We start from the raw sequence: 23,859 nt of genomic DNA, 5'->3' as shown, positions 1-23,859 counted from the left end.
TAGGAATAAAAATTAAATTAAAAGGGAGTCTTAAATGTACTTGTTCTCACGAAGACCACCATATTTGAATAATGGGCTGTGATATATGACAACTCAACTCTGATGTTGTATGTTTGACCTAGTGCTTTTGTTAATGAGAATGTGCCCCATTTTTTTGTAGTTTGATGTCTTTATGCTACAGGAGTTTTATCAAAACGCAGTCATATCATATTATGAAGACTTTCTTCACCAGCTTTCACAAGAAGTGCAAATAAGTTCAAGAATTTTAGAGAACCTGAACTCAATCCAGTCTCTAAATTGTAAAATTCAAGAGCCTGTTTTTGCGCATCCCTTAATATAACGCTTAATATGCTGTTGTAACAAGCCAGTGCTCACTTCTCTAATAGGCACAGAATCTCACAGTTTTACAGTTCAGGAAGACTCAGCGCTAGAAAAATGTCAGGCAAGTCTAATGAGGCTTCAGATACTCTGGTTTATGCTGGAGTTTAATTTAAAGTTACACTGATGTTTTAACATGTTTGCTTATTCTTGAGTAAAGAGGATTCATTATTTCAATGACATAACCTCCAGACAATCTTCCATGAATTGATTTAAGATGTGCTGGTAATTTTAACAGCCTTAATGTGGAAACATCTGTAACAACATATCACTTGACTTTTATCCTCATTTCATTTTTTCAGCAAAATAAAGGGAATGTCTTTCAGAAACAGTGGGCAAGTTCATAACCTTTTCCTTTGTTAATTTGTGACCATTTTTTAAATAAATCTGTCTCCTTCACTGCCTTGTCAGGTCACTAAGTACACTTTACAAACGCTGTTTTTTAAACTCAAGAAGGAGCTAGAATTTTGAATAACATTTGCATTACTGAACATTACACAAACTTGAATACCTGGTAAACTCATTTTTCCTACAGCGTAAATGCTTCGGAGCAAATAATCCAAATGGAAGATAAAGCATAAACCACCCAGAAACATTAGTTGAATAGCTATCTTGATTAACTTATTAATCACCACATCTGGAGAAACCCACATCTGTAAGCACTTAACAGAGCATTAGTAATGTCATAGCCACATCGAAAACAGACTGCAAAACCATGCACAAACCAATCTGTATTGCCTTGTACATCCAACTAAGGGGCTACCTACGGAGATCTTGGTTCAACCCAGGCTTTTGGGAGTGGTAGCGGTATTTTACAGGCAGGCTGAGAGCCCTTTGCAATCTACAGTAGGTAGATTTTCCTTGTTCAACAGAACTCTGTAAGTTAAGGTGCAGCAGCGAGGGATTGTTGGGTAGAAAGAGACTCCCTTTACGGTTATTAACAAGTGGAACAGGTTCCAGGACTCCTTCAGTGGACTTGGCACCAACCAAAGAATTAGTAGTTGCGTCCTTGAATTGATATGAACCTTTTGGGTAACTTGATCTAGCTGCATTCTTTACTTCTAAATAATAAAAAAAAATGTAAATTAATGTCTTTGTAGTAAAAATTATTTCAAAAGCATGAATCTATTTTGATATCATTTGGAATCACAGGCTTTAAAGCTTAAAGTAGCAGTTTGCATAGTTGAAATAAAGGTTTATACCTGCAGCTTTCTTAAGCTTTTTTTTTTTCTTTCCTTCCTACAGCTTTTTATAAAAAGAATACTTATAAAAGGATTATTCCACAATATTATCATCTTTAAGCAATAATCCTATCCTAGGGTAAGTGTGTCTGAGGGAACATTTATTTCCCCCATGTTGATAAAGGCTTCAAAATTTATGCAGAAGAAGTTTATTCCTTGGAATCTACTGAAAATGACAGGGGAGGGGGAATACTCTGTTGCTATTAAAAAAAAAAAAAGGAATAATACAAAAAGGTAAGGTCAACATTTCAAAATTGTACAAGTACGGTTGTGGAATTAAACTGATGTTTAGGAACCTATATAAAAGCGTTTGGATATTCCACAGTGCTGAATGCCATGTATTTCAGGAGGTCATGCATAGCATTTCTGAAAAGAAGGCTAATCAGTTTAATATCCTAAATACAGATTTAGCTTGGAACTGTGAACCTTAATCATCTACTTCTAATGCTAATTTACAAAAACAACATGTTAAATAAAAACTCTAATGAATGCCATCCTCTGCAGAAGACAAGTAACAGAAAATATTGTAACTGTTTTTAAGTAAAAATATGCAGTAATGATCTTCTATTGCTTGTTTTATTCTGAACGAGTGTATTATAAAGAAGAAAGTATATTACTAAGCCAGTAAGATTTAGTATTCTGTTATGTATTATGAGGTGAAGAGGTTTGGGAGGAGTAGTTTATAGACTGATAATCTTGCAGCACTGTTTCCATATGTTTGAATTGCCTTAAAATTTCAGTAGCTCAGGACTGAGGAGGTTGTGTTTTTTGGCATCTTTGCCTAGTTTAACCACCAGATAAATGCATTATTTGGTAACCAAATGGATACTTCCCATCTACGCACTTATCACTTGTGTCCATGGACAAAACATTTTTCAGTCACAAGGTGATTACATATGAATTACAAGACTCAAATGACAAGTACTCTTTAGTAAGGTTCAACTATTTGGAGACAAAGTACCTATTCCCAGTCAATGGTTTCTGAATTAATGGCTTGCAACTATTCAGTCATGGACAGAATATTTTTGAATAGTGTCAGTAAAAACAAAACCAGAACCTAACTCACAGTAGTATTCAACTTTATTAATAACCAAATACAATGTATTATAATAAAAATGCATTATCATCATGGCAGTTCTGATGCATTTTAAATTCTTAGACGATATCGTACATCTTTGATTAGCAAAACTGCCATAAAAAATGCAGGACATCATATTGGTCAAACGCAAATACAATTCCCAACCTCACCTCAGAGCTACTTGGATTTGCCAAGCCATGTGCTTCTGTCCTTGGTATCCCTCCAGATAAACAATTTTCATATGGTAAAAAATATCTGCATAGACTTGTCTCCCTACACAAGCCACAACATAGTCAAGCATGTTTTTCAACACCTTGAGACATAAAAATCAGGTTTTTTTTTTTTTTTTTTTTTTTTTTTTTACTACAGACAGTAGCATTAGAAATAATCTTTATAATCCATGTGCCCGCATCAATATATCTTTCCCCACACAGAACAGACCAAAACGTATTGACAAGGCTCATCTCCCCTTCAATCAACAAGTTTTAAGAAAGTAATTAAGAAACAAGTTTTAACCAGTTTTTAGTGCCTTCTGGAGTGATACAGGTGATCAAAAGGGCCTTTTCTTTCAGCAGGGCTTAATAGTTTGTCCTTGACTTTAATAGTGTTACCTGATCTTATTCAGCATGTGGGCAGATCAAGCTGCTTAACTCATCCCACTTCCCCTTACCTCCAGTAGTAAGGATAGATACTACAGGGTGGGGGGAGCAAAACATCAAACAATGCGGATAACAGAGCTGCTTTTTTTCATAAAATTACTCCAGATTCTAGGGTTCTAACTGCCAGTTTCAGACTGTCACCTCTACCTTCAACTTCTGACAAGAACTACCCTCAGTTACTTCAGATAAAAACAAGCAACAGCCACATGGTAGATGACTGTGAAATAACTTGTCCACAGAACAAGTGTCTTTGTGATTCTAGCAATCTATGGCTCACGGCTTTTCATTCCATATTGAAAAAAAAGTTATAATACCTGCATAAACTATCTTTGGTAGAGATAATTCTCTCTCTCTTTCTCCCCAGTCCTTTAATGTAATTATATATCTTTAGCCCAGTAGGATAAAATTCATTAATTTTAGTCTAAATAGCCTGGCAAAATATACATGTATACTGTTCTACAAAAACAACTACTTCAGGACCTATGGAAATACAAACGCAAAGATGCTATTCTGAACAGAAAATATAACTGTGTTATAGTTAAGCAACTCTATATAACTAGCACTAAAATATAACCACTACCATCACTTCTGTAGACACATACTTTAGTGTTTGTAATTTAAAATAGTAATCTTTTTAAAAAATGTTTTTCAGTATCAGCTTCTTTTTATGAATAATTTCTAACAAATCTGATTGGGTGTTTCCACCATTGCGTGGGCTGATTTCTGTCTAAAATGTGTTTGGGAAACAATGATTGCTATTGATTACATGGAACTAAAAACATCCTTGCAGACTGTCGCTCCCTCGCTCAGTCTGGCAACCAAACCGTTTGGCTTGGGGGAATCTCGTTGTACCACTGTGTAATTTTAAACCACCAGCCTCTAAACCCACAAGGGTCCTCTTCCGAGTATGTGATCAGTTTAGCACAAAAGAACTCTTTCTTACGTTACAGTTAGGTATGTTTTTCTTTATTTACTGTGACATAGGTCCTTACTCAGAACGCGAACAGTCACTCTCCAGTGAGTGAGGCATACTGCCTACACTGCATATTTTGCCATAGCTCATTAGAACCATTCAGGACACTCACCATCCAGCACATTTACTGGTTATTTTGAGAGAAAAATTATGGATTATTAAGAATGGCAGGTGGTGAGGAGTAATCATTTAAGAAATTCAGTGTTTTCTATAGTATTTCATAATTCCACTCTGAGCGAATGCTTCCTGTTTTATGGTAAACGCTATGGAGAACTTGATTAGAAATCCTGTCAATATTGGGTAGGTAAAAAATAATGCCTCTAAAATATGAGGTATTACTGTAATTTATGTAGAGGTATCAAGCTGCATACATTGCTACCTTTTCCTCCACCCTCAAGAATTCCCATTCAAACCCCATTTAAGAAATGAAGCACCCAGACTTGCCTAGTGACTAAATTAAGGAATTGTGCCTGTTTCTACTTCTATACATTTTATTTATTATAATGAAAATAATTTGAAATGCAATCCACAACTCCCTGAACATCTTTAAAACAACCAATGTATTTAATTGTATGCCTATGGCAATCTCTATTTATTCTTTGTGAGCATCCACTTGCCGTAGCTTAAAACTGGACTGAACTTTAATTTAAATGTAACAAGGCAGAATACCAGTTCAGCGTTTTCAACAAAATGGCTTCAGCACAATTTGCCTGGAAGGGAAAATGAAAATGTGTTTTTAAAGTCAAAAAAAAAAATCCTGACCAAAACCAGACATTCTAAGCAACCACCACCAATACCACCTCTCCCTTCCTCCCCCGTGTCTATCAGCTGCTGTGCTTTCAGCACTGCTTTTCGCCAAACACCAACACAGCATTTTCCCTTCACAGTCAGCCATCAAAGCTGTCACTTGCAGATACTTCATTTTTTGTTTCAATCTAATTCATATTGCACTCACTTAATCTCTGCAGTGAGCAATGCCATGTCTTTGTAGAGATATGCCAAGTCCAGCACTAGAAGCATAGAGTGTTTTCAGCAGTTAAGCCATGCTGGATTAAAAAACTATTTGCTTTGTCCCTCCGACTTCACTGTTCTTTCATTTAAGCATCCTCCCAGCTGACCTCCAAAGGAGCAATCACCGTTCCGCAATCTGGCATCATGTCCATAATGCTCAGCTTTCACATGGTCAGCGGGGACGATCTGCAGTTCTGTATTACTAAATGCAAATAATCAATATGTTGATGGAGCTTTTGGCTACGAGACGACTTCTGCTGGGAGTGACAGTGACACAACTTCCCTCTTTCAATGACAAGCCTGCTTAGACTTTGCTACCTACCACTTTGTGAATCAGGCGACTGAAAATACCCACAGCAATTCCTCCAAACTGTCAGCTATTGCTGTGATTCCACCCAGCACCCCCTGTACAAGACAACAGATTAACCATTAGACTAGATATGTTGAAAATATACAGCTTCAACCTTTCCCCAGCTAGCTCAGAGCGATGTATAGATGATTATTTCAACCGTCAGCTGCCGCATAGACTTAAACCTCTGCACAATAACTCCTGGATTCATCTGCCCCTTGTCAAACTTGCACAGCTTTACTTTGAGCATACATAGTGTGGCAGTTTCACTGCGGATCTAGAATAATCCAGACGGCTGCTGTCTCTTTGTTAACAGGAAGCTAAACTGATGAGTTTGTAATGCATTTCTTATCAAAGGTAGTTTCAGAAAAGAAAATGTACCCGACCAGCTTGGGCTAGAGTATAGCACAATACTGAAATAGGGTTTAATCAGAACATTTGTTATTTGTCCAGAAAAAAAATATTACTCGGTCCCTTTAAAAATCACTTTTGCCAATGAATTATTTATTCTACAAATTTCTAATTATTATTTTTTTTATGTGTGGTAACAGATGTAATGAAATCATTGACTAGAAACTACAACGAAATAGTGCCTGGCAGTACACAAGAATGTTAATTTTAGAAAACTGCAAAGCAGGGTTTGTGTGGTGCCTGAAATGGTCATTTGAATGAATAAAAATGGTTGCAATGGTTTTCTATGTACATTGCCAACTCAAGGAAAGACATTTCATTTCTATCTGTTTGTTCAAAGAAAAACAGGTACACTTTATATTTGTATATAGTAAAAATATTAAAATGCAGGTAGGGCTCACTGGCCTCATTTGCAATGATATTGAATCTCTGAGACTTTACCTACTATATTCTCTACATTCTCTCAGAAACAGCACTGCCAAAGAGGATTCCACCCTCTCCCTCGGCTTAAATCTTTTGGCTAAAGAAACTGATTAAAAATCAAAATATTTCCTCCTTTTCTTTTCCATCTGCTGCTTGTTTTTTAATTAATAATAGAGCTTCTTTCAGTCTTACTTAACTTTTATACCATAAAAAAGACTGAAACAGAGCTATAGCTTTCTCCCTCACCTTTCCTCTTTGTTGAATGAAGTATATATAAAAGCAGTTAAAACGAAATGTGGAATGTTTCTAGGCTGGATTCTATTATTTATTCTACATGACTGCTCTGATCTTCTATTGGGCAGTGAAAAACCTCATGAAATTCAACAAGGCCAAGTGCAAGGTCCTGCACCTGGGGAGGAATAACCCCAGACACCAGTACAGGCTGGGGACTGACCTTCTGGAAAGCAGCTCTGCGGAGAGAGACCTGGGTGTCATGGTGGACGACAAGGTGACCATGAGGCAGCAGTGTGCCCTCGTGACCAAGAAGGCCAATGGGATCCTGGAGTGCGTTAAGAAGAGCGTCTCCAACAGGTTGAGGGAGGTGATCTCCCTCTGCTCAGCCCTGGTAAGGCCACATGTGGAATATTGTGCCCAGTTCTGGGCTCCACAGTACAAGAGGGATGTGGAGCTGCTGGAGAGAGTCCAGCGCAGGGCTACAAGGATGATCAGGGGCCTGGAACATCTGCCCTATGAGGAGAGGCTGAGGGAGCTGGGCCTGTTCAGCCTGGAGAAGAGAAGGCTGAGAGGGGACCTGAGCAGTGTCTATAAGTACCTCAAGGGAGGCAGTGAGGAGGATGGTGCTGGCCTCTTTTCACTGGTGGCCACCGACAGAACTAGAGGAAACAGCTGGAAACCGAAGCATCAAAAGTTCTACAGGAACTTAAGGAAAAATTTCTTAGCAGTGAGGGTGACAGAGCCCTGGAACAGGCTGCCCAGAGAGGTTGTGGAGTCTCCTTCTCTGGAGATCTTCCAAACCCGCTTGGACGCAGTCCTGTGCCACGTGCTCTAGGTGACCCTGTGTGTGCAGGGGGATTGGACTAGATGACCTCTAGAGGTCCCTTCCAACCTTAAGCATTCTGTGATTCTATGATTCTATTAAACTATGATAAAGTTAAAACATCTGAGCTTTTAGGATTAAGCAGGTATACAGAAATTAGGATACACTGCCAAGGTGTTTGGAAATCCTGCAAACTTTTAACTTGAATCTTTTGACAAAAAGCAAGTCCAGGCTAGGCTTTCATACTACTTTAAAAAAGGTGAAATTTAAGGATTTTAAGTAGTATGAACTACTTAAAGGTAGTATACACTTATAGTAACCCCCTATTGGTTACCGTAGAACTCTCAATTTTCTTTGCTTCCTCAGTGTAATCCAAGAGAAGAATTGTTATAGATGCTTCCTCAGGATACCTGTTGTTCTCACTTCCCTATCACTATGACTTCAGCAAGCAAATGGTTTCAGGTCATTCGAACTGTGGTTGATGTAAAGTTCACTGAAGTCAGAGAAAAGATTTGCACTGACTTCACTGGGCTTGGATCAGTAGCATTAAGCTGTTCATATCTCATGCTTCAAGGTGCAAGCTGATGAAATGGGGCAAGAAATAAGTGTTTCCTCTATATACATTGTTGCATGATAGGCCTGGGCACTTTAGAGAAGAAAGGTTTCAGATTTCAAGGACTTAATTTCTTGTTCCTGTTCAGAAGAATGTGCATAATGGAGCACTGTTTGCATGGAACAACCATCTTCCCTTTTTCCTCACAAGCATACACAATAAAAAGAGCTAATTTGTTTAAATCCTAATCAAATCCTAATTTATATTCAAACTAAGTTGTAGTTCTTCTGAACCTTGAACGTCTCTTCTGGCTCAGATTTAAGTATTCCCTGACACATTTTTCTTGGATATTTTAGAGTCTCCATTCCCCACTGCCTTTTCAATTTACGATTCTCTCTGTAACTGTTTATTCAAGTCATTACATTGTTATTGGCAAACTGTCAAATGAAAAGTTAAAAAAAATCAGTGTATTTTTTCTGCCCATTTACTAGTCCAACTGACTTCACCCACAGCAAATACTACTGAAGTAAAGCTTTTTGGAGAAAGGGGGAAGAAAGGAAGATGTGTGCAAAGTACAGAACTTAAAAGAGAACTCTGTCTGTACTCAGGGGGCTGGTCCCTGGACAAAAATCAAAATAAAGGCAATTGACTGTCTTTTGAGAGGACAGTGTCAGGCATTCTGGAGAATAAGGAGACCCGAAGTCTGTATTCAGGTACGATAGATATAAATATTCCCTGACTTAAGATTTAAATTGTTACTTCATTATGACAACATGTTTTGCTCTCTGAACACTGAGGATTATGCCTGTCTCAGAAGCAAGCTGCTCTGACACTGCGTGTCCTGCTGTGTCATGAGCAGCTACAAACTCCAATTTTAGAACTGCAGACACTTTGTCTGGCAGAGGCAACGTGCAAAAGACTCACTCAAAGCCACACACTCCCTTTTTTAACAGAGTGCTTAACTGTTCCATGGCTACAAAGGACTGGGAATCTCTTCAGTGGGAATTTATTTCTATCACAGATCTCTCTTCTATACTGGCTTGGGCTGATCACCTACAGTCAATTCCTTCTTGACCAAGTTCCATGCTCAGAGTTCTTGCTGAGACTCAGAGTGATTAAGTCTGACCTGAAAATTTGTCCAGTAATCACTACTCTACTGATCAGATGGTGAGGTTACCACTGCTAATGGTACAGTTCGTTAAGATCCTAAACTATGTTAACTCCACAAAAATATACCACATGCATATGTGGTAAGAATAAATTGCTATTAGAGCATTTTTTGTTATCCTAGACACAAAGGTGCATCTCTCTAACATAAAATAACTGATTTTTTTAATTCCATTTTCTTTTTTCTTTCCTTTCTTTTTTTGAGCAAACAGTTGTCTATTAAAGTACACTATGATTTCTTCATGAGCGTTCCTTTGACAGCTCCCCAAGGCATGACATGTGAAGCCAAAAGGCATGTCTTTTTTGGGATTCTTTAAGAGCAGTATCACAGGGCAAATTATGGTGTTAAAATTTTCCACACCCACAGTTCTAAATTCATTTCATTGTCATAGACTATCCTTGTCTCCATATGTAGCTATCCAAATGGTATTGCCCTTTGTCCTATTGCCTCAGAGAGCATTTTGACACCGACTGTAGAGGACACAGAGGCAGAATTTGCAGGATTAGCGATTATGTACTTCTGTCAAACTGGAGGAGAAATCTTTTCTGTTACTACACATTAATGGAAGTTGCACCTTTATGGCTGCATATACTCAAAATCGGATCAATCACTGCTAAAGCCAGTGAAGTTCCCTATGTCATCAAAGAAATAAACCCTTGTTTTAAAAAATCAAAATTCCAAAGCCCACTCACCATTTGTACACTCCCTCAGCTCCATTAAAGCTCAGTGGGAAAATACACAGCGCATATAAGTAAATAAAGGAAAAAGTGAGCACAAATGTCGGTGGTGATTACTGTGCTCCTTGGGATTAGAAGTCTTGCATTTACCACATATACTGTGTTCCATAGGAAGACAGAGATATTCAATACATAGAAAAGGGATAGTTATAAGCTTACTTCCTTGGAGCAGGACCCTATACATCTCAACTAGATCTTGCTGCAATTCCTTCCTCCCTGTGAGCGCTGGAATGTCTAGATTTCACCTTGCAGAAATGTAATTGGAATTATTACATTGTTTTCTGGTTCAAAGTGCCAATTTATCTCAACTTCTTAAATTACACATTTCCAATGTAATTCCAAACTACATAACCTGAATTTTTAAATTGAAATACCCTTTTCTTTACCCTGATTATGACAAGTTTAAAAACACATTTGCGATGAATGTGTTTTCATTAGCACACTTCCTAAAGATGACGTACTAGATTCCCTTTGCCCATTTTCCTGACTGTACAGCATTGCTGATAGCAAAAGAGATTTTCAGAAGCCTCTTCTAAGTTTCAGGGCCCGCATTCTTAACATTTTTTATACTTTTTTTTTTTTTTTTTGTCATTCACTTCCCAGTGAATCCCAGTCTTACTACTGAAACATACAATATGGAGAACACTGCTCTTTTATTTATTTATTTATTTTCTGCTAAGTAGTTAATGTGCCACCAATATACGGTGTTGTTCTTTGTAGACTGTGATTACTTTTGAATTTCTTTACCTTTTTGGCTGTTGTTCGCCCCTGTACAACAGCAGATAGAGAGGTCTGTGTTTCTGAGCAATAACTGAAATCTCAGTTTAAATCTGTCCTTTCTATCATCAGCCTTACCCAGCTCTCATAAACATCAATGGAAAAAAACTTCCATTAACTAAATGTTAAAAGGATCAGGCACAGTGATCCCCAAGACTCTCTCAGGTTCAGCTGTAATATTCTCTGGGATGGAAGTTGCTACCAGTGAAGTCATAATATTGTTTTCATGTGTTAACTAAATACAGAATGCTGTGCATGGTTGCATGCACATATTGTTCTTATAGACATGAATTTACACTGTATGTACCTATTTGGGTATACTTCCATACAATTAAAACAGGCTATCCAAAATATTAGATTTTTTTTTCTCTTTAAATAAAGTTATTTCTTTATGAAAGCAGTATGTAACAAAAAGACCCTAGACCCAGTGACTACTTATTTCTAAGCCAGGAGCACCATCTGCTGGTCACATTGAGTTTCAAGCCCCAGTGCAGTTTTTCTGTCTTTGTATCTACCCAAAAGTATAAGGCAGTATTTCTCAATTGTTGTTATACACAGAAATGTTATTGCCTCGAAGACAGATTTTTAGCACACTTGTTGCAGCTTAGTAATATTCTACTACTTGAAGTATGGATTTCATAAAAGCAGGGGATGGTAATTGTGGACAAGGCAACTCTAATATGCAAAGTAATGTAAGTCACGCAGTAAACTTCGAATTAATCAAATAGAATGAGCCTATTGCATTAAAAGCCTGTTGTTATATATGCTGGTTTGATCACTTACAGAAATAAAGTTAAATACAGTTTATAACTCTAGGAAATCATTTTTCTCTCTCTCTCAAAAATAGTGTTCTCTATATTAATGATTTCTAGCATTGATATGACTTCAGTGTTGTGATGTTGTGCTTTTCTTTGAATGAGTGTCACTAAAAAAGTCACCAAGTAAACATACTAACATAACAAGCACAAAGAGACAAATAACTAAGATTAAATCTGTAAAATACTAGCAAAAATAGCAACTGCAAAAATAAAAGTGGAATATAACACATCTCTGTAGAGTAGTGGGTAAGCAGAGTACATCATTTTTAGGTAAACAATGACAAAATAGAGGAGGTAAAATAATATTCATAAAAAACCCTCATGCATATATATGAAGCCTACCTCTGCATTTACAAAAGAACCAGCACATAAAATTAATACACAAATCCCTGCCAAAGAATGCAGCTGTTTCACTGAAACTGACTGTTACAACAGAGCAAATGCTGGCAATTTGGTGAGTGAAAAATAAAGCGTAAGCTAAGCAATTCGGTGGTGAAAACTAATAGCAATGTTACCTACAACGTAGATTTGATCTCTAACAGAAAGAGTACTCAAAAGAATGGATGCATATAACAAGCATCATATTTTTTCATATAAAAACTGTATAGGATAAAAAATTCCCCACAGAATTTTTGAATTTTACATCCCCTCTGATTACATCTCTAATATTAAAAGATACTACATTGATAACACTAAAGTATAAGCAGACATTAGGGCTGAACTACCTAGAATTATGATAAAAGGCAATGCACGCCATTTCACATTCACCTCATGTAAGGTTAACTACAGTAGCATAAAAGTACGCAGACTAAAAACCATTAAAGAAAACAGATCATACAAAATCTATTATCAAAATAAACTAAAATATTTTTATTTTTCATTCTATTTTTCATTTGTTATTTTAAAAGCTATGCAGAGATGTCAAACTTGCTTCTTTCACAATAACTCTCACGTTAACTCTCAGCTGTGTAAGGAGATCACAACCAATCAGGAACACCCTTAGAAAGGGAAGTTCATTAAAGTTAAAAGCACTGTGCCACGTATTTTTGGTTTCATTAACCAAACGCAGCTGAGAATAAGGATATTTCTAGGGGACGCGAAGGCAGCCTAGCAGCAGCCCCAGCACTGCGAGCAAAGAGTACGCTGAAGCCAGGAGAGGAAAACCACAGTGGAGAACTGTGATAGTTCATACAATTGTCACGGTGTCGAACTAGCAGCTCGGCTTGCTTAGGTGCACCCGCAGAACTCGCAGCGCTCACTGCTGCACCAGAGAATCACAGAGAAACCTGTGAGTACGAAATTACACGGAGATGATGTCCATTTACAAAGGAGGAAGCGTGATAAGGAGGAAAGAAGACTGAGTAACAACAACAAATAATTAAGAAAATTCTGCAGGGAACTTTGACTGCTGAAGGTCCTGCCCTTACTTCTGTTAGTTACTTCTGTTAATCCATACCAACTAAACAAAGTTCACAGTCACCTGGAAGAGGAGGAACTTTCTCCAACACACAGAAGGAAGAGGATATACTAGCTTTCTTAAGATTTATGGGTCAGTTACTACTCTAAAAGTAACTATATCAACCGCAAATGCCACGGGATGTCAATACATTTGAAAATTGCTTTGCTGCCAGATGTTTTGAGAGTCAGATACTGAAAGCATCCAAAAATCCAATGCTCAGGGGACACTGACAGATGTCAAGGAAGTCATCGTCCAAAAGCAAATTGCTTCGAGCTCTACCTCTGGGGATTTTTTTTTTTGGCCTGCCTGAGGAGAAAGAAGAGGGCAGACAAAAGATTCATATGCTAAAGGCAGATTAAAAACCAATGTGAATTTTGACAGATTTTATATTCTTCATGGGCAAACCTCAGGGATACTGCTGAGGAAATCTGTGGGACTCAAGAGACAACTTCAGGATATTCTTTAAAGAGCATGTGGGGCTTGAGTCTTGAGGCTGAATATATGAGCCTAAAGAAACATACTTGCATTCCTTGCTAGCACTAATGCAAATAAAGAGCTGATCTATTTGCTAAAATTCTCACTAAAACTAAGGGAGAATGAGCTTTAGAACCCAAAGATTCAGTCAACCTACCAAAAGACTATTAAAGATTGACCAGCTACCAAACTTCACTACAGTAGAAATCCTGTATCAAAAGACAAAGAACATATTTTCATTCAAGTAGGAGATGGTATTTTCAGGAATCATTCACATAGAACAAGTAAAGAAGTTATGAGGACAACGCCATAATAAAAACAAACATGTGATGATCCATGTGTAGACCTGAAACAAAATTAAAAGGACTCCTCGTTGGAAGAGGCAAGTTTAGGATTAGGGAATTCTAAGAACGGCAGATGATAATGATTACAGTTCACAGAGCATGTGCAGATATGTTATATAAATCAACAAGTAAAAAGATATGGTGCCAACTGGTTAAAAGAATGCCAGTTTCTACTCTTGCAAAATTTCAGATTCATGTTTCATCAGGCTAACCTAGTCTGTGCACTCATAGCTCCTTGGTTTGAGTTATCTTTGTCACTGTAAATTGTGTATTCATTTTCTTCTGTTCCAAATGTAACCGGCAGCTTTTGCTAGTTTACATATCTTTCCAAATTATAACATGTGAGAGAGCCAGACTCCCTGTATGAAAGGATCTTTTCAAGTAGCTACAATTACACTGTTCACTCCATTCTCTGCAGGTCCTTGCATTATACTCATAACTGCAGAATCAGTGACGAGACTAACATCTGTCCCAAGTCTATTGTTCTCTCATCTTTCCTCCAAAGGGACATATTACATGTCTGAAATAAGAAATCAGTAAGGTATATCCTGTTACCAAGGCCAGGAATACTGTTGACTAGAAACAATCAAAATATTTACAATTAATGTTCCATATATAAATAGAAAGATAATCTGCTTTTTCTCCCTGGTATAATTCTGCTACAGGACACACACAAAAAAAGCTTTTGATGAAAAAAAATAAAATTAAACAAATCAAAAAAGAAAAAAACACCCAAGTTTTAAGAAGCAGGCCAGAAAAAATATCAATCTTTATCAAATGAAAATTAATTTACTTTTCAGAGTGTTTCAAAGCATTTCATATTAGAAACAAGACAAGGTCAGCTATCTGTCCAGTTCTATTATTAGTGAAAAAAGTTAATGTGAATTCTGAAAATTTGGGGAAATGTTTCCTAAATGTCATAAAAGACACTACATTGTGGAAGACAGAAAAAAATGTCCTGTTCTACTCAGTAGGGAACCTCACTGCTTTTCACCTTTCTGCTGCCTAAAGGAAATGATATACACTTTCACTCCCTGTGATTCTAAATAAACAGTGCTGCACTTTGTTGACAGCCATCCTGTGATCAGTTGACCACAGAGAACCTGACAGTCCTCTGACATGTTTTGGCAGATCAGGAATAGTTCCAATAAAGGTAAAGGGTGTATAAAAATACTGGACAAATGACACTGTTTATGAAACAAACTATTGGTTTGTGATCGTAGATTTTAGCTCATTTTATCTCATAGAAAGGGAATAAGCATTGTCATTTGAGCTTTAGGCTCGAAGCATACAAGTGATTTTATTCTTTGCTAAAAGAACCGAAGTTCTGTTAGCCTGTGGAACTTTTTTGCCAGGCAAATGCTCATCTTGTCTTCTAAGTTGTTGTCTGTATGTCACAACTTCTATTGTTACTAAAAAGCCAAGCAGTATGTCCCCTATGGGACCAACTATGTACCATACACAATAAATCATCTACAATGCTGGATGACAAACCCATTAGTCCATTCCGGCAAGAGCTTGCTAAAGAAGAGAATCTCCACTTCTCATTGCTATTCTTCCCCCATAGAACAGCTCTAGTGATATAAAAACTCTCTGCACATTGCACTACAGTATCAAACAACACATATCACTACTGACTTTAGCTAGCAAAGATAATGCCAGGTACATGGCAATGCAGACGGTGACATTTAGTGCAAAAAAACATAATTTATGCAAGAACAAAGTAAATTGCATGACAAAGTTCAGAGGCTATAAGCTTTCCTTGGATTTCATTCAGCAGTTCTTCACAGTATATATAGTGTCTACATTCATATCAAATTTCAGAAATAGCTAAAAACTGCAGATAACTGCAGATGAGTTTGGAACATATTTTTTTCCAGAAAGCTAGAAAAAGATTCTTCCCTGCTGACACAGACAACCAGAATCTGTTCATGCCCTCTCAGCTATCATCCCCTTTCAAAACCTTCCTAAATTAGGCATCAAAAAGGCATTTCTGGTAGTTTTCAAAAGAAATTAACCATTCTTCCATTCTGTCATGCACCCTGTTTCACTTTCCCTTGCGGTTTGTTTATGACCTTCTTCAGCAAAGATCAGAAGACACAAGAATTGACCTCCACAGGGGAATGACTATGTCAAAGGGACACCCAAGCTAGTATTTAGCACTTCAAAATATCGAGATCTGAAAGCACTTCTTAACACAAAATGTAATATATTGAGAATGTATCTCAAACTGTGGGGGTAGAAAACACATTACTGTTACTAAGAAATAGTAAGTCAGTATTTTGGCCAAAATTGGGATCTCTGTCATGTACCATTTTTGTTTCAGATTTTCCTGGCCTTGATTTTTTCTCAAACTGAAATGTCCATAAGAATTCTTAATCAGGTAACACCAGCCATGCTGTGGCAGTCTTTCTTCTCATCCTTTTTCTAAGAACTGACTGTACCAGCTAACAAGATCTGATCAGATACTGATACTGATGCTGATCAGTATCAGTGAAGCTTGTGTGCATGAGGTGACATACAGTTTGCTTCCTAAAGTCATTCGTAACATTTGAAATACAGCAACAGCGTTCAATAACACGTAACATATCAAAATGTATTGTTACATTATAAAAAAGCATGTTAACAAAAGCTATTAAAGAATCTGAATCAATAGCTAATATTTACACTATCATACATAACTGAAGTTTCATCTATTGTAATGTATGTTCTTAGGAATATTTAAGAACTTAAATGTTAAACGAAATCTTTTTGTTTGTTTGTTTAAACCTATCAAATAGAACAGGAAAGGATTCATACGCCATCTGCCCTTCTAGATTCTCTATCAAAGCAAGGATATGGTGTGGATGCTGGTCTTGGGAGGCACATCATGAAGAACAGACAGAGCTATGTGACAATTTCCTCTTTTGACACAGCACAGAAAACTTTCATGAAGTTTGTGCCCTGGCGTGTACAAACACTCGGGACAGCTCTAGGTACTAAATGAAAAACATGATGGCCCAGAAAACAAACGTCCAGCAAATTGGTTCTGGTTTCCACACTAAAGATTGAACCACTGCCCCACACTGAATTTGATAAAATCTTAAGTTCTGTGATTCTAATTTGATGGGATCTCTCATGCCTTCAGTAAGCTTTAGGTTGACTCCCTCAGGCTTCAATTCCAGAAGCTACTGAAGTGCACAGTCTGTGCATGAGTGGTCACACTAGCTAATGTAATTACTTACCTGGTTAAAAGCAAGTATATGTTAAATAAGATGAGGATCTCAAATAGATAGCTGGAAAGCAGTGTCACTGTATTTGATTTTTTACTCCTTTCTCTTGTTCTTCATTAAAATACATCAATAGTAAAAAAGTCCCATATATAACACAAGTGCACATCAACACTCTCCACAACATTACTTCTAGTTGGTTATAATATATCATGTTCTATTTTATATGATGATTATGTATTGCATTTTGTTCTATGTTACAATAAGCACCTCCTACCATTTTCAGATCACATGAAGTATAGATGACTCAGGCCAAAAGACTTTTTTTTTTTTAATGAATGTGATGGATAGTATTGGAAGTTAGTGAACATCTTTTTCTTTGAAATTAGAAAATGAACAAGAGCCTTATATGGGGAAAAAAATGTAATACAGGATGATTAGTATTAGACCCTTTATGGATCAACTATTCATTTTCAAAAAGAAATGGCTATGGAAAGGCTATGACTCCAAGTGTGCCTGTGATTAGTGTGAGCTGATAACCTTCTGCTGTTGTTGATTCAATATTAATTTGATACTTTGCCCAGTAACATCAAAACAAATTAGCTAAAACTCCGAAAGGCAATCAACTTGGGGGACCTACCTAGAAAAGTGGTGCTAACAACTTCCCAGCCTCAATGTGCTTCTCAATCCTGCAGCTGTTCCTAAAAGCTTCCTCCCAAAGGCACATTTAGAACTAAATTAAATGCAACTTTGACTTAATTAACGTTTTAAATGATAATGAATACAATGTAGATTCATAGAAGACATTTACATTGTGTTATAAAACTGATAAAAATTTAATAACTCTTTGTTAATAAGTTATGTCTCTCCAGACCTATAAAGCCTAAGGCAGTCAGCGCAGTAGTCTAGGGTCTAATCTAGGTTCTTAATGCAGGTAGAACAAGGAGGCAGAAGACTGACTTGACACTTGACATTTGCTCTAAGCCTGCTCTGGATCAAGCCACTGCTTGTTCACAAGTGCTTTATTTCATATAGTAAAGGTCAGAATTTGGGCTCAAGGCAGGACTATGACAGAAATGCTCAAGTGGAAACCGAGCCAGCCCTGGCATCTGTCGCTTGAAATAGCTCAGAAACAGTAGAGATAGAGAGCTAACCGGCTAGCATCTGTCCCACACCAAGAAGGTAACAGGAAGAATCTGCTGCCTGGTGGTAAGGAACTGTCATGGTGAGTTTCATGACAACCAGCCACACTCAGAAAATAAAAATGCAAACATAATTTCCATGTCACCTTGCATAAGGCCCTCTGCTAAACTCACTCCACAGGATGCAGCCAACATCTTTTCTAGCTTGTCCCCAACAAAAGCAAGCCACTCACTAGTCTCTTCCCAGTGACCCTGGTAAGGAAAACTACTCAAAGTAGAGCCTAAAGGAATTAAAGGCAGACTTGTTGTTCTTTTTCTCCCCCACCTTCCCCATTCTTCAAAAGATTTGCAGCTAAACATAGCTATGCCTGCATCCTGTGGTGACATGAGACTTTATCTCCTTGTTACAGACATCACAAACTGGGCAGTGTTCTCTCACCAGCCTAGTACATACTCCACCATAAAATTCATCTAAAAATGCATTTACTTGTTTATATATTCTGGTCATGTGTAATGAGTCAGATTGTCTCACTTTTACCATTCTCCTGGCTGATAAGGAACAGTTTGGTTTGGTTTTCTTTTTTTTTTTTTTTTTTCTCCTGCTCTGGCGTTTCTATGACTCACTATTCATCTATAGTCTCATATTATATCCAAAAGAAAGTTAAATAATTTAGCAGCACTCAGGTTCTATTAAGGCATACAACAATAAAAAGGATTTTTTTTATGTAAGAGTCAAATTCTAAGTACTTAAAGTCATCTACTATAAAATACCTATTGTTTCATCTTACTTCTTTCATCTCTGTAATTAGTATCTTCTATTCAGTGTCTGAAAAGGAAATTTAGAAGCCCCACTATATTCATATTCACAAAACAACACTGGAATAGATGACTGGAGCATCAGGAGGGTATATACCAGCCCATTCTCAACACTGCTTCCATCTCTGTGCTAATAATGCAGAAAAATGTACAAATACACCAAGGAGGGGGGAATCACTCTCAGGTGCAAATCAAGAGTGAGAGAGATGCAGACACAAAGTCAAGGACTGGTTCAGAGAAATTGCTGTGCCAACTAGTGGTATATACTGGTGCATTGAATAAAGTTATGATTGAGTCAGTTCATCCTGTCTTCTTCAGAGGGGGCACCTGAATGCATCTTTTGTGTGATTTAACAAGGAAAGAAAGCAGGTCAGGCAGAATCACAAGTATAAACTAAGTCTGGAAGTGGAAGAGTAATTGTGACATTTTTGGTTTTAGAAAAGCAGATCTCATCACAACAGACTTCTGATTTGCCAGATCTACAGGGTGGTGGCAAATCTGGACAATCTCTAGCCTGCATTAGCACAAACTTCACATCAGCAGGTAGGGCATAAGAACCTCTGTGCAACAGCAGAGGAATTTCTGACCCTGGTATCTTCTGTTTCATTTTTTCCATTGTTTGCCTTTATATACTTCGAGACACTATTAAACCACCAAAAAAGACCCATATCTAAACACCATCAAAACACCAGTTTCGGTAATAGCAGCTTTCTTGACAGTGCATCATTCTCAGAAGGTGGCTAAGGAAGATAAGTTGTTCATGTATGTAATCCAGCAGAAAGAACTACAGACTACATTAAGATGATATATGCCTGTTTTTGTGTGTGTTTTTTTTTTTTTTTTCTCAATTGGATTTTGTAACTTAACTGTGATATCCAAAATGCTATTTTCTCTGTAAAACTGAACACTTCCTAAAACATACACAGGTGTTCATTTTTACATTATTTGTGGTATTTTGAAAGGACATATATGTAATCTTGTAGAAGTGCTTAGAGGAAATATCACGGCTACTTCAATTCTCAAGACGAAAACTCTGAATCCAACTAATTTTATTGACTTTCAGGAAAATTAATTTAACAGAAGTAAAAAAAAAATCTGTTAACTGTAGCAGAAAGAATAGTTTTAGGGGATAGGTTTATGTAAATCAATCTCTTCCCCACACAGTGATTTATTTCACAAATATTGGATGGTTGTAAATAGCACTGCATGTTTTATCTTCTCTGTGACTCTGAATTGATAAAAAATTATTTTGACACTATGTCTCACTGTAATTGTCCATTTATAGTAGTCTCATTAAAAAAAAAAAAAAAAAAACTTCAGGCCACATAAGATAATGCTATCATTCTCTAGTATAGAGAGATGAGGTCATTCCATAGAAGTGAGTTGTAAAAACTTAACAATCTGATAATAATCACTTGCTTACAACCGTATGAGTTCATAAACTCCATTTCCCTGAGGGGCTCCATCTCCTTTCCTTTCCCAGCAGATCTGAACTGTTGTTTATTCCTTCAGTTTCTCCTTCCTCAAAACACTAAGGTTCTGCAGTTGGCTTTTTGCACAGGACACAGAGGAAACGGTATCCCCACCGAGCTACCACTGGGTTAACATTAAAGAAATGCAGCAAAAATAAAATTAATAATTTGACAGAGCAAATGAGCATCTATCCCATCTGTGGCCTCACTAAAATTCTCATGGCTTGAAAAGATGTTAAAAGCCATGTCAGTATCATGCTTAGTATCTCAATCTTCAGAGTAGTACAGATAACAAAAATAGGATCATACTTGTTTCTGATTTGAGAAGCTCTAAGTCCCTAGACACTACCAGGTGGTGTGTATTAAGATCTAGTAAAGTGGAAACCACTGTCACAATGAAAAGAAAATCCTACTACTAAACGTTTTCCTTTGACAGGGTACACACAGACCTTCCCACATCTTAGCTCTTCCAAAAAACCCAAGCATTTATTGTTCTCTACCCTACTTCATCAGAGAAGCAATAGATGGTTTTTATTTTGTGAAAAGTAGACAATATGGTTATTGCATTCTAAGAGAAATAAAAAAGTATGCTGTCTTTTAAAACTATCACTTAGGATTCCCAAATTTCATAAGCAACTTCACTAGAAAAGCCCAGGCACAGTTACGTAACTGATGAGTTTTAGATATCATGGGCAATCTGTGTGTGTTATGCATTCTTCTCTCTGGCTAAATCTGTTAAGTGACAGGCCATTTCAACTGTCATTAAAGACTTGGGTTGTTTAATTTAAGTTGTAAAGATATATAAGCAAGGTCTACACTACTCTAAGCTTGCAGCAAATGAAGGAGCCTTATGGGACCTCTGCGTTCCTTGCCCGCTATCCACAATGCCAAGACACAGCTTCATTACTCGAACTACACAAAATGTTCATCTAATCTTGCAGAATGGACCATGGACAAAGACTTAGCAGGAAACTTGACTGCTCAGCACAAGCCACATGATGGCCCTAGAAAAAGCAGACAGGATAGATGGTTCTAAACTCAGGTAACACAAGTAAATGCATGCTGTGGCTGCTTCAGAAAGTAAAGCTTTCTCTTTGTTAACCCCAACTTGCCAGAATTAAAAGTACAATGATAATTACCCACATCTTTCATCTCTGGAGATGCCTGATACTCACCAAAGTCATAGCCTTCACAGATTGCTTCTCAGAATGACCACAGCATGCCGGAGCACATAGTCCCACAGTCTGGCATATGTTTGGGCCTAGTTACCAAGAATGTTCTTCCCTCTTCACTTGGAAGCTGAGAGCCTCACAGCATATAAACTTGACACGTGTAAGAAAGGTTTCCCTTTTGAACATGAAGTACATGTACAAGCTCATTGTACAGACTACACCTTTTCTTTTTAAATGGCTTAGTACTTAAGTCATGTCTCTGCACTATAAGATATCCTTGGATCATATACTTCTGCACCAAAAGCAGCTAAACATGAAAAAAATGTATAAAAACACTTATTCCCTTGAATTTAGGAAGATCATCTCTATCTTTTTTTCAGATAGCTGCTTATAAACACTATTTTTAATGTAATTGTGCTTAATCAAAATGTGATTTTCATTCACTGGAAGTACAGACCATTAATACAATAACACAGAGAAATAAACTCTTTCATTCACAGTGGAAAACATACTGCAAGTGCCGCTTTCTCTACAGATTATGTAATTAGCACACTAAATCCTGATTATGTAAATTGATAATGCCATAAGTTTCCACTAGACACCAGAGTCTTACAAACAGTGTTAATTCTTACAAAAATATTCATTGTTTCAATAAGTCTCACAGAACAGTCAGTGATTTAATTTACCTTTAAAAAGAAAAGCCTGCTCTCAAAACTAAAAGAAAAAAAAAGGAAAAGAAAAAGAAAAGAAAAAAGAAATAAATGTATTAAGCAATTGTGGAAGCACACCAACCCAACTGGGGCACTACGACCAAAGCAAGCCCTGTAATAGTATAATGACCTTTAATGAGTGTCTGGGGAAACAATGCAGTCCTAGAATAAAAGACAAAGGGCAAAACCTATCATGGCTCCACTGACACTAATTCAAAATGATTTTCAGAACAACTAAAGAATGTAAGAGAGGTAATCTGATCCACCAATCTGACCTCACTTTGATTCTGGGGCCCTGCTGCTGCCATTTCTAATTGTCAAACACTCTACATTTCACATCTGCTCATATTTAATGAAAAGCTGACTCTCACCACCATTCTTTGAGTTAACTAGCTCTGTCAAGATGGGCATCATTCGACCCCTGTGCACTGCAAGCAAAACACAGTGATTTCTATTGAAGCCCTGCCAGTGAAATTTTGCACATGTATGTATAAATATATTTTTTTAATTGGAAAAGAAAGGCTTATGTTGGTCTGTGAAGAGCTGGAATTGGTATTGATTTTTTCTTACTTATTATAACAGTCAAAGGTGGTTGTCTCACAAGGGGAAGAACGAGATCTCTTTTGATTTGATGAAGTGATGAAGAGGGGAAAAGGCCCTTGAAAGACAGGATGCTATAAATCCTCAAAGCTGTCAATATCGCTTATGTCTCAGAATACAACACAGATTTTAACATGTTTCCCAACAGTATTGTGTTTGATGGTAATAATATCATGCACGGAAGGTTTTTGCCTCAGCAGGCAACACAATCAAAAATGTTTTCTTTTCCACCTTTGCATGGTCTTAAGTGAACTGGAAAGCTACAGTAAACCTACAAATTAGGCTTTTTGTCTCCTTGCCAAACACTACTAACGGCAGAAATTTCACCCATTTGTAGGGGACATATTCATTTAGCCCTGTCTGGTTGCTGTTAACATCAGTGCCAACCACGTAATTTCCTCGTACTAGCCCGAATTAATGCAAACAATACCAGAGATGTTACAAAGGCTATTCCTTTGCATAACACTGTCTGCAGTAACTCTCAATCTAGGAAGACTTCCAGTCGCCATTCTTAACAAACAAACATAGCAACATCTTTCTCGCATACAAGTCCCCCTAAGGATAAAAACTCCAACATTTTATAACAAGACTTAATACTTGGAGATGACTCCTCTGAGGTGATATACAAGCTGCAACTAAGCAGACGAAAAGCATGACAGCATGCTTTTACACGTATACAGAAAGAACACTTCTGGCAAAATCTCTAAGAAATTCCATTAGAATCAGTTCAATCGACGCAATATTAAGCTCACTATTCATAAAAATACTATTATACTGTTAGTATACACTCTACATTTGTGTCCGGAGTCATAGTTCAAACATAAAATA

At 37.2% G+C, this 23,859-nt stretch overlaps 1 protein-coding gene across 17 annotated transcripts in view; it reads right to left on the bottom strand.

Moving 5' to 3' along the window:
• The window catches only part of KCNMA1 (potassium calcium-activated channel subfamily M alpha 1), a 432,171-nt gene that overhangs the window by 62,071 nt on the left and 346,241 nt on the right, over positions 1–23,859 (bottom strand). Inside the window, exon 20 of one of the 17 annotated variants that reach the window (XM_088526419.1) lies at positions 1,146–1,439. The exons of the other annotated variants lie outside the window; for them this stretch is intronic. Within the exon in view, the coding sequence (XP_088382545.1) occupies positions 1,146–1,439 (294 nt within the window). The remainder of the gene's footprint in view (positions 1–1,145; positions 1,440–23,859) is intronic. 17 annotated transcript variants of the gene reach the window in all.

The sequence above is a fragment of the Tinamus guttatus genome, unplaced genomic scaffold (genome assembly GCF_059628265.1).
Source record: "Tinamus guttatus ecotype Peru unplaced genomic scaffold, ASM5962826v1 Tinamus_guttatus_pri_ptg000246l, whole genome shotgun sequence".
Taxonomy (NCBI): domain Eukaryota; kingdom Metazoa; phylum Chordata; class Aves; order Tinamiformes; family Tinamidae; genus Tinamus; species Tinamus guttatus.
The sequence above is the reverse complement of the archived record's forward strand: the minus strand, read 5'-3'. Positions and strand labels throughout refer to the sequence as shown.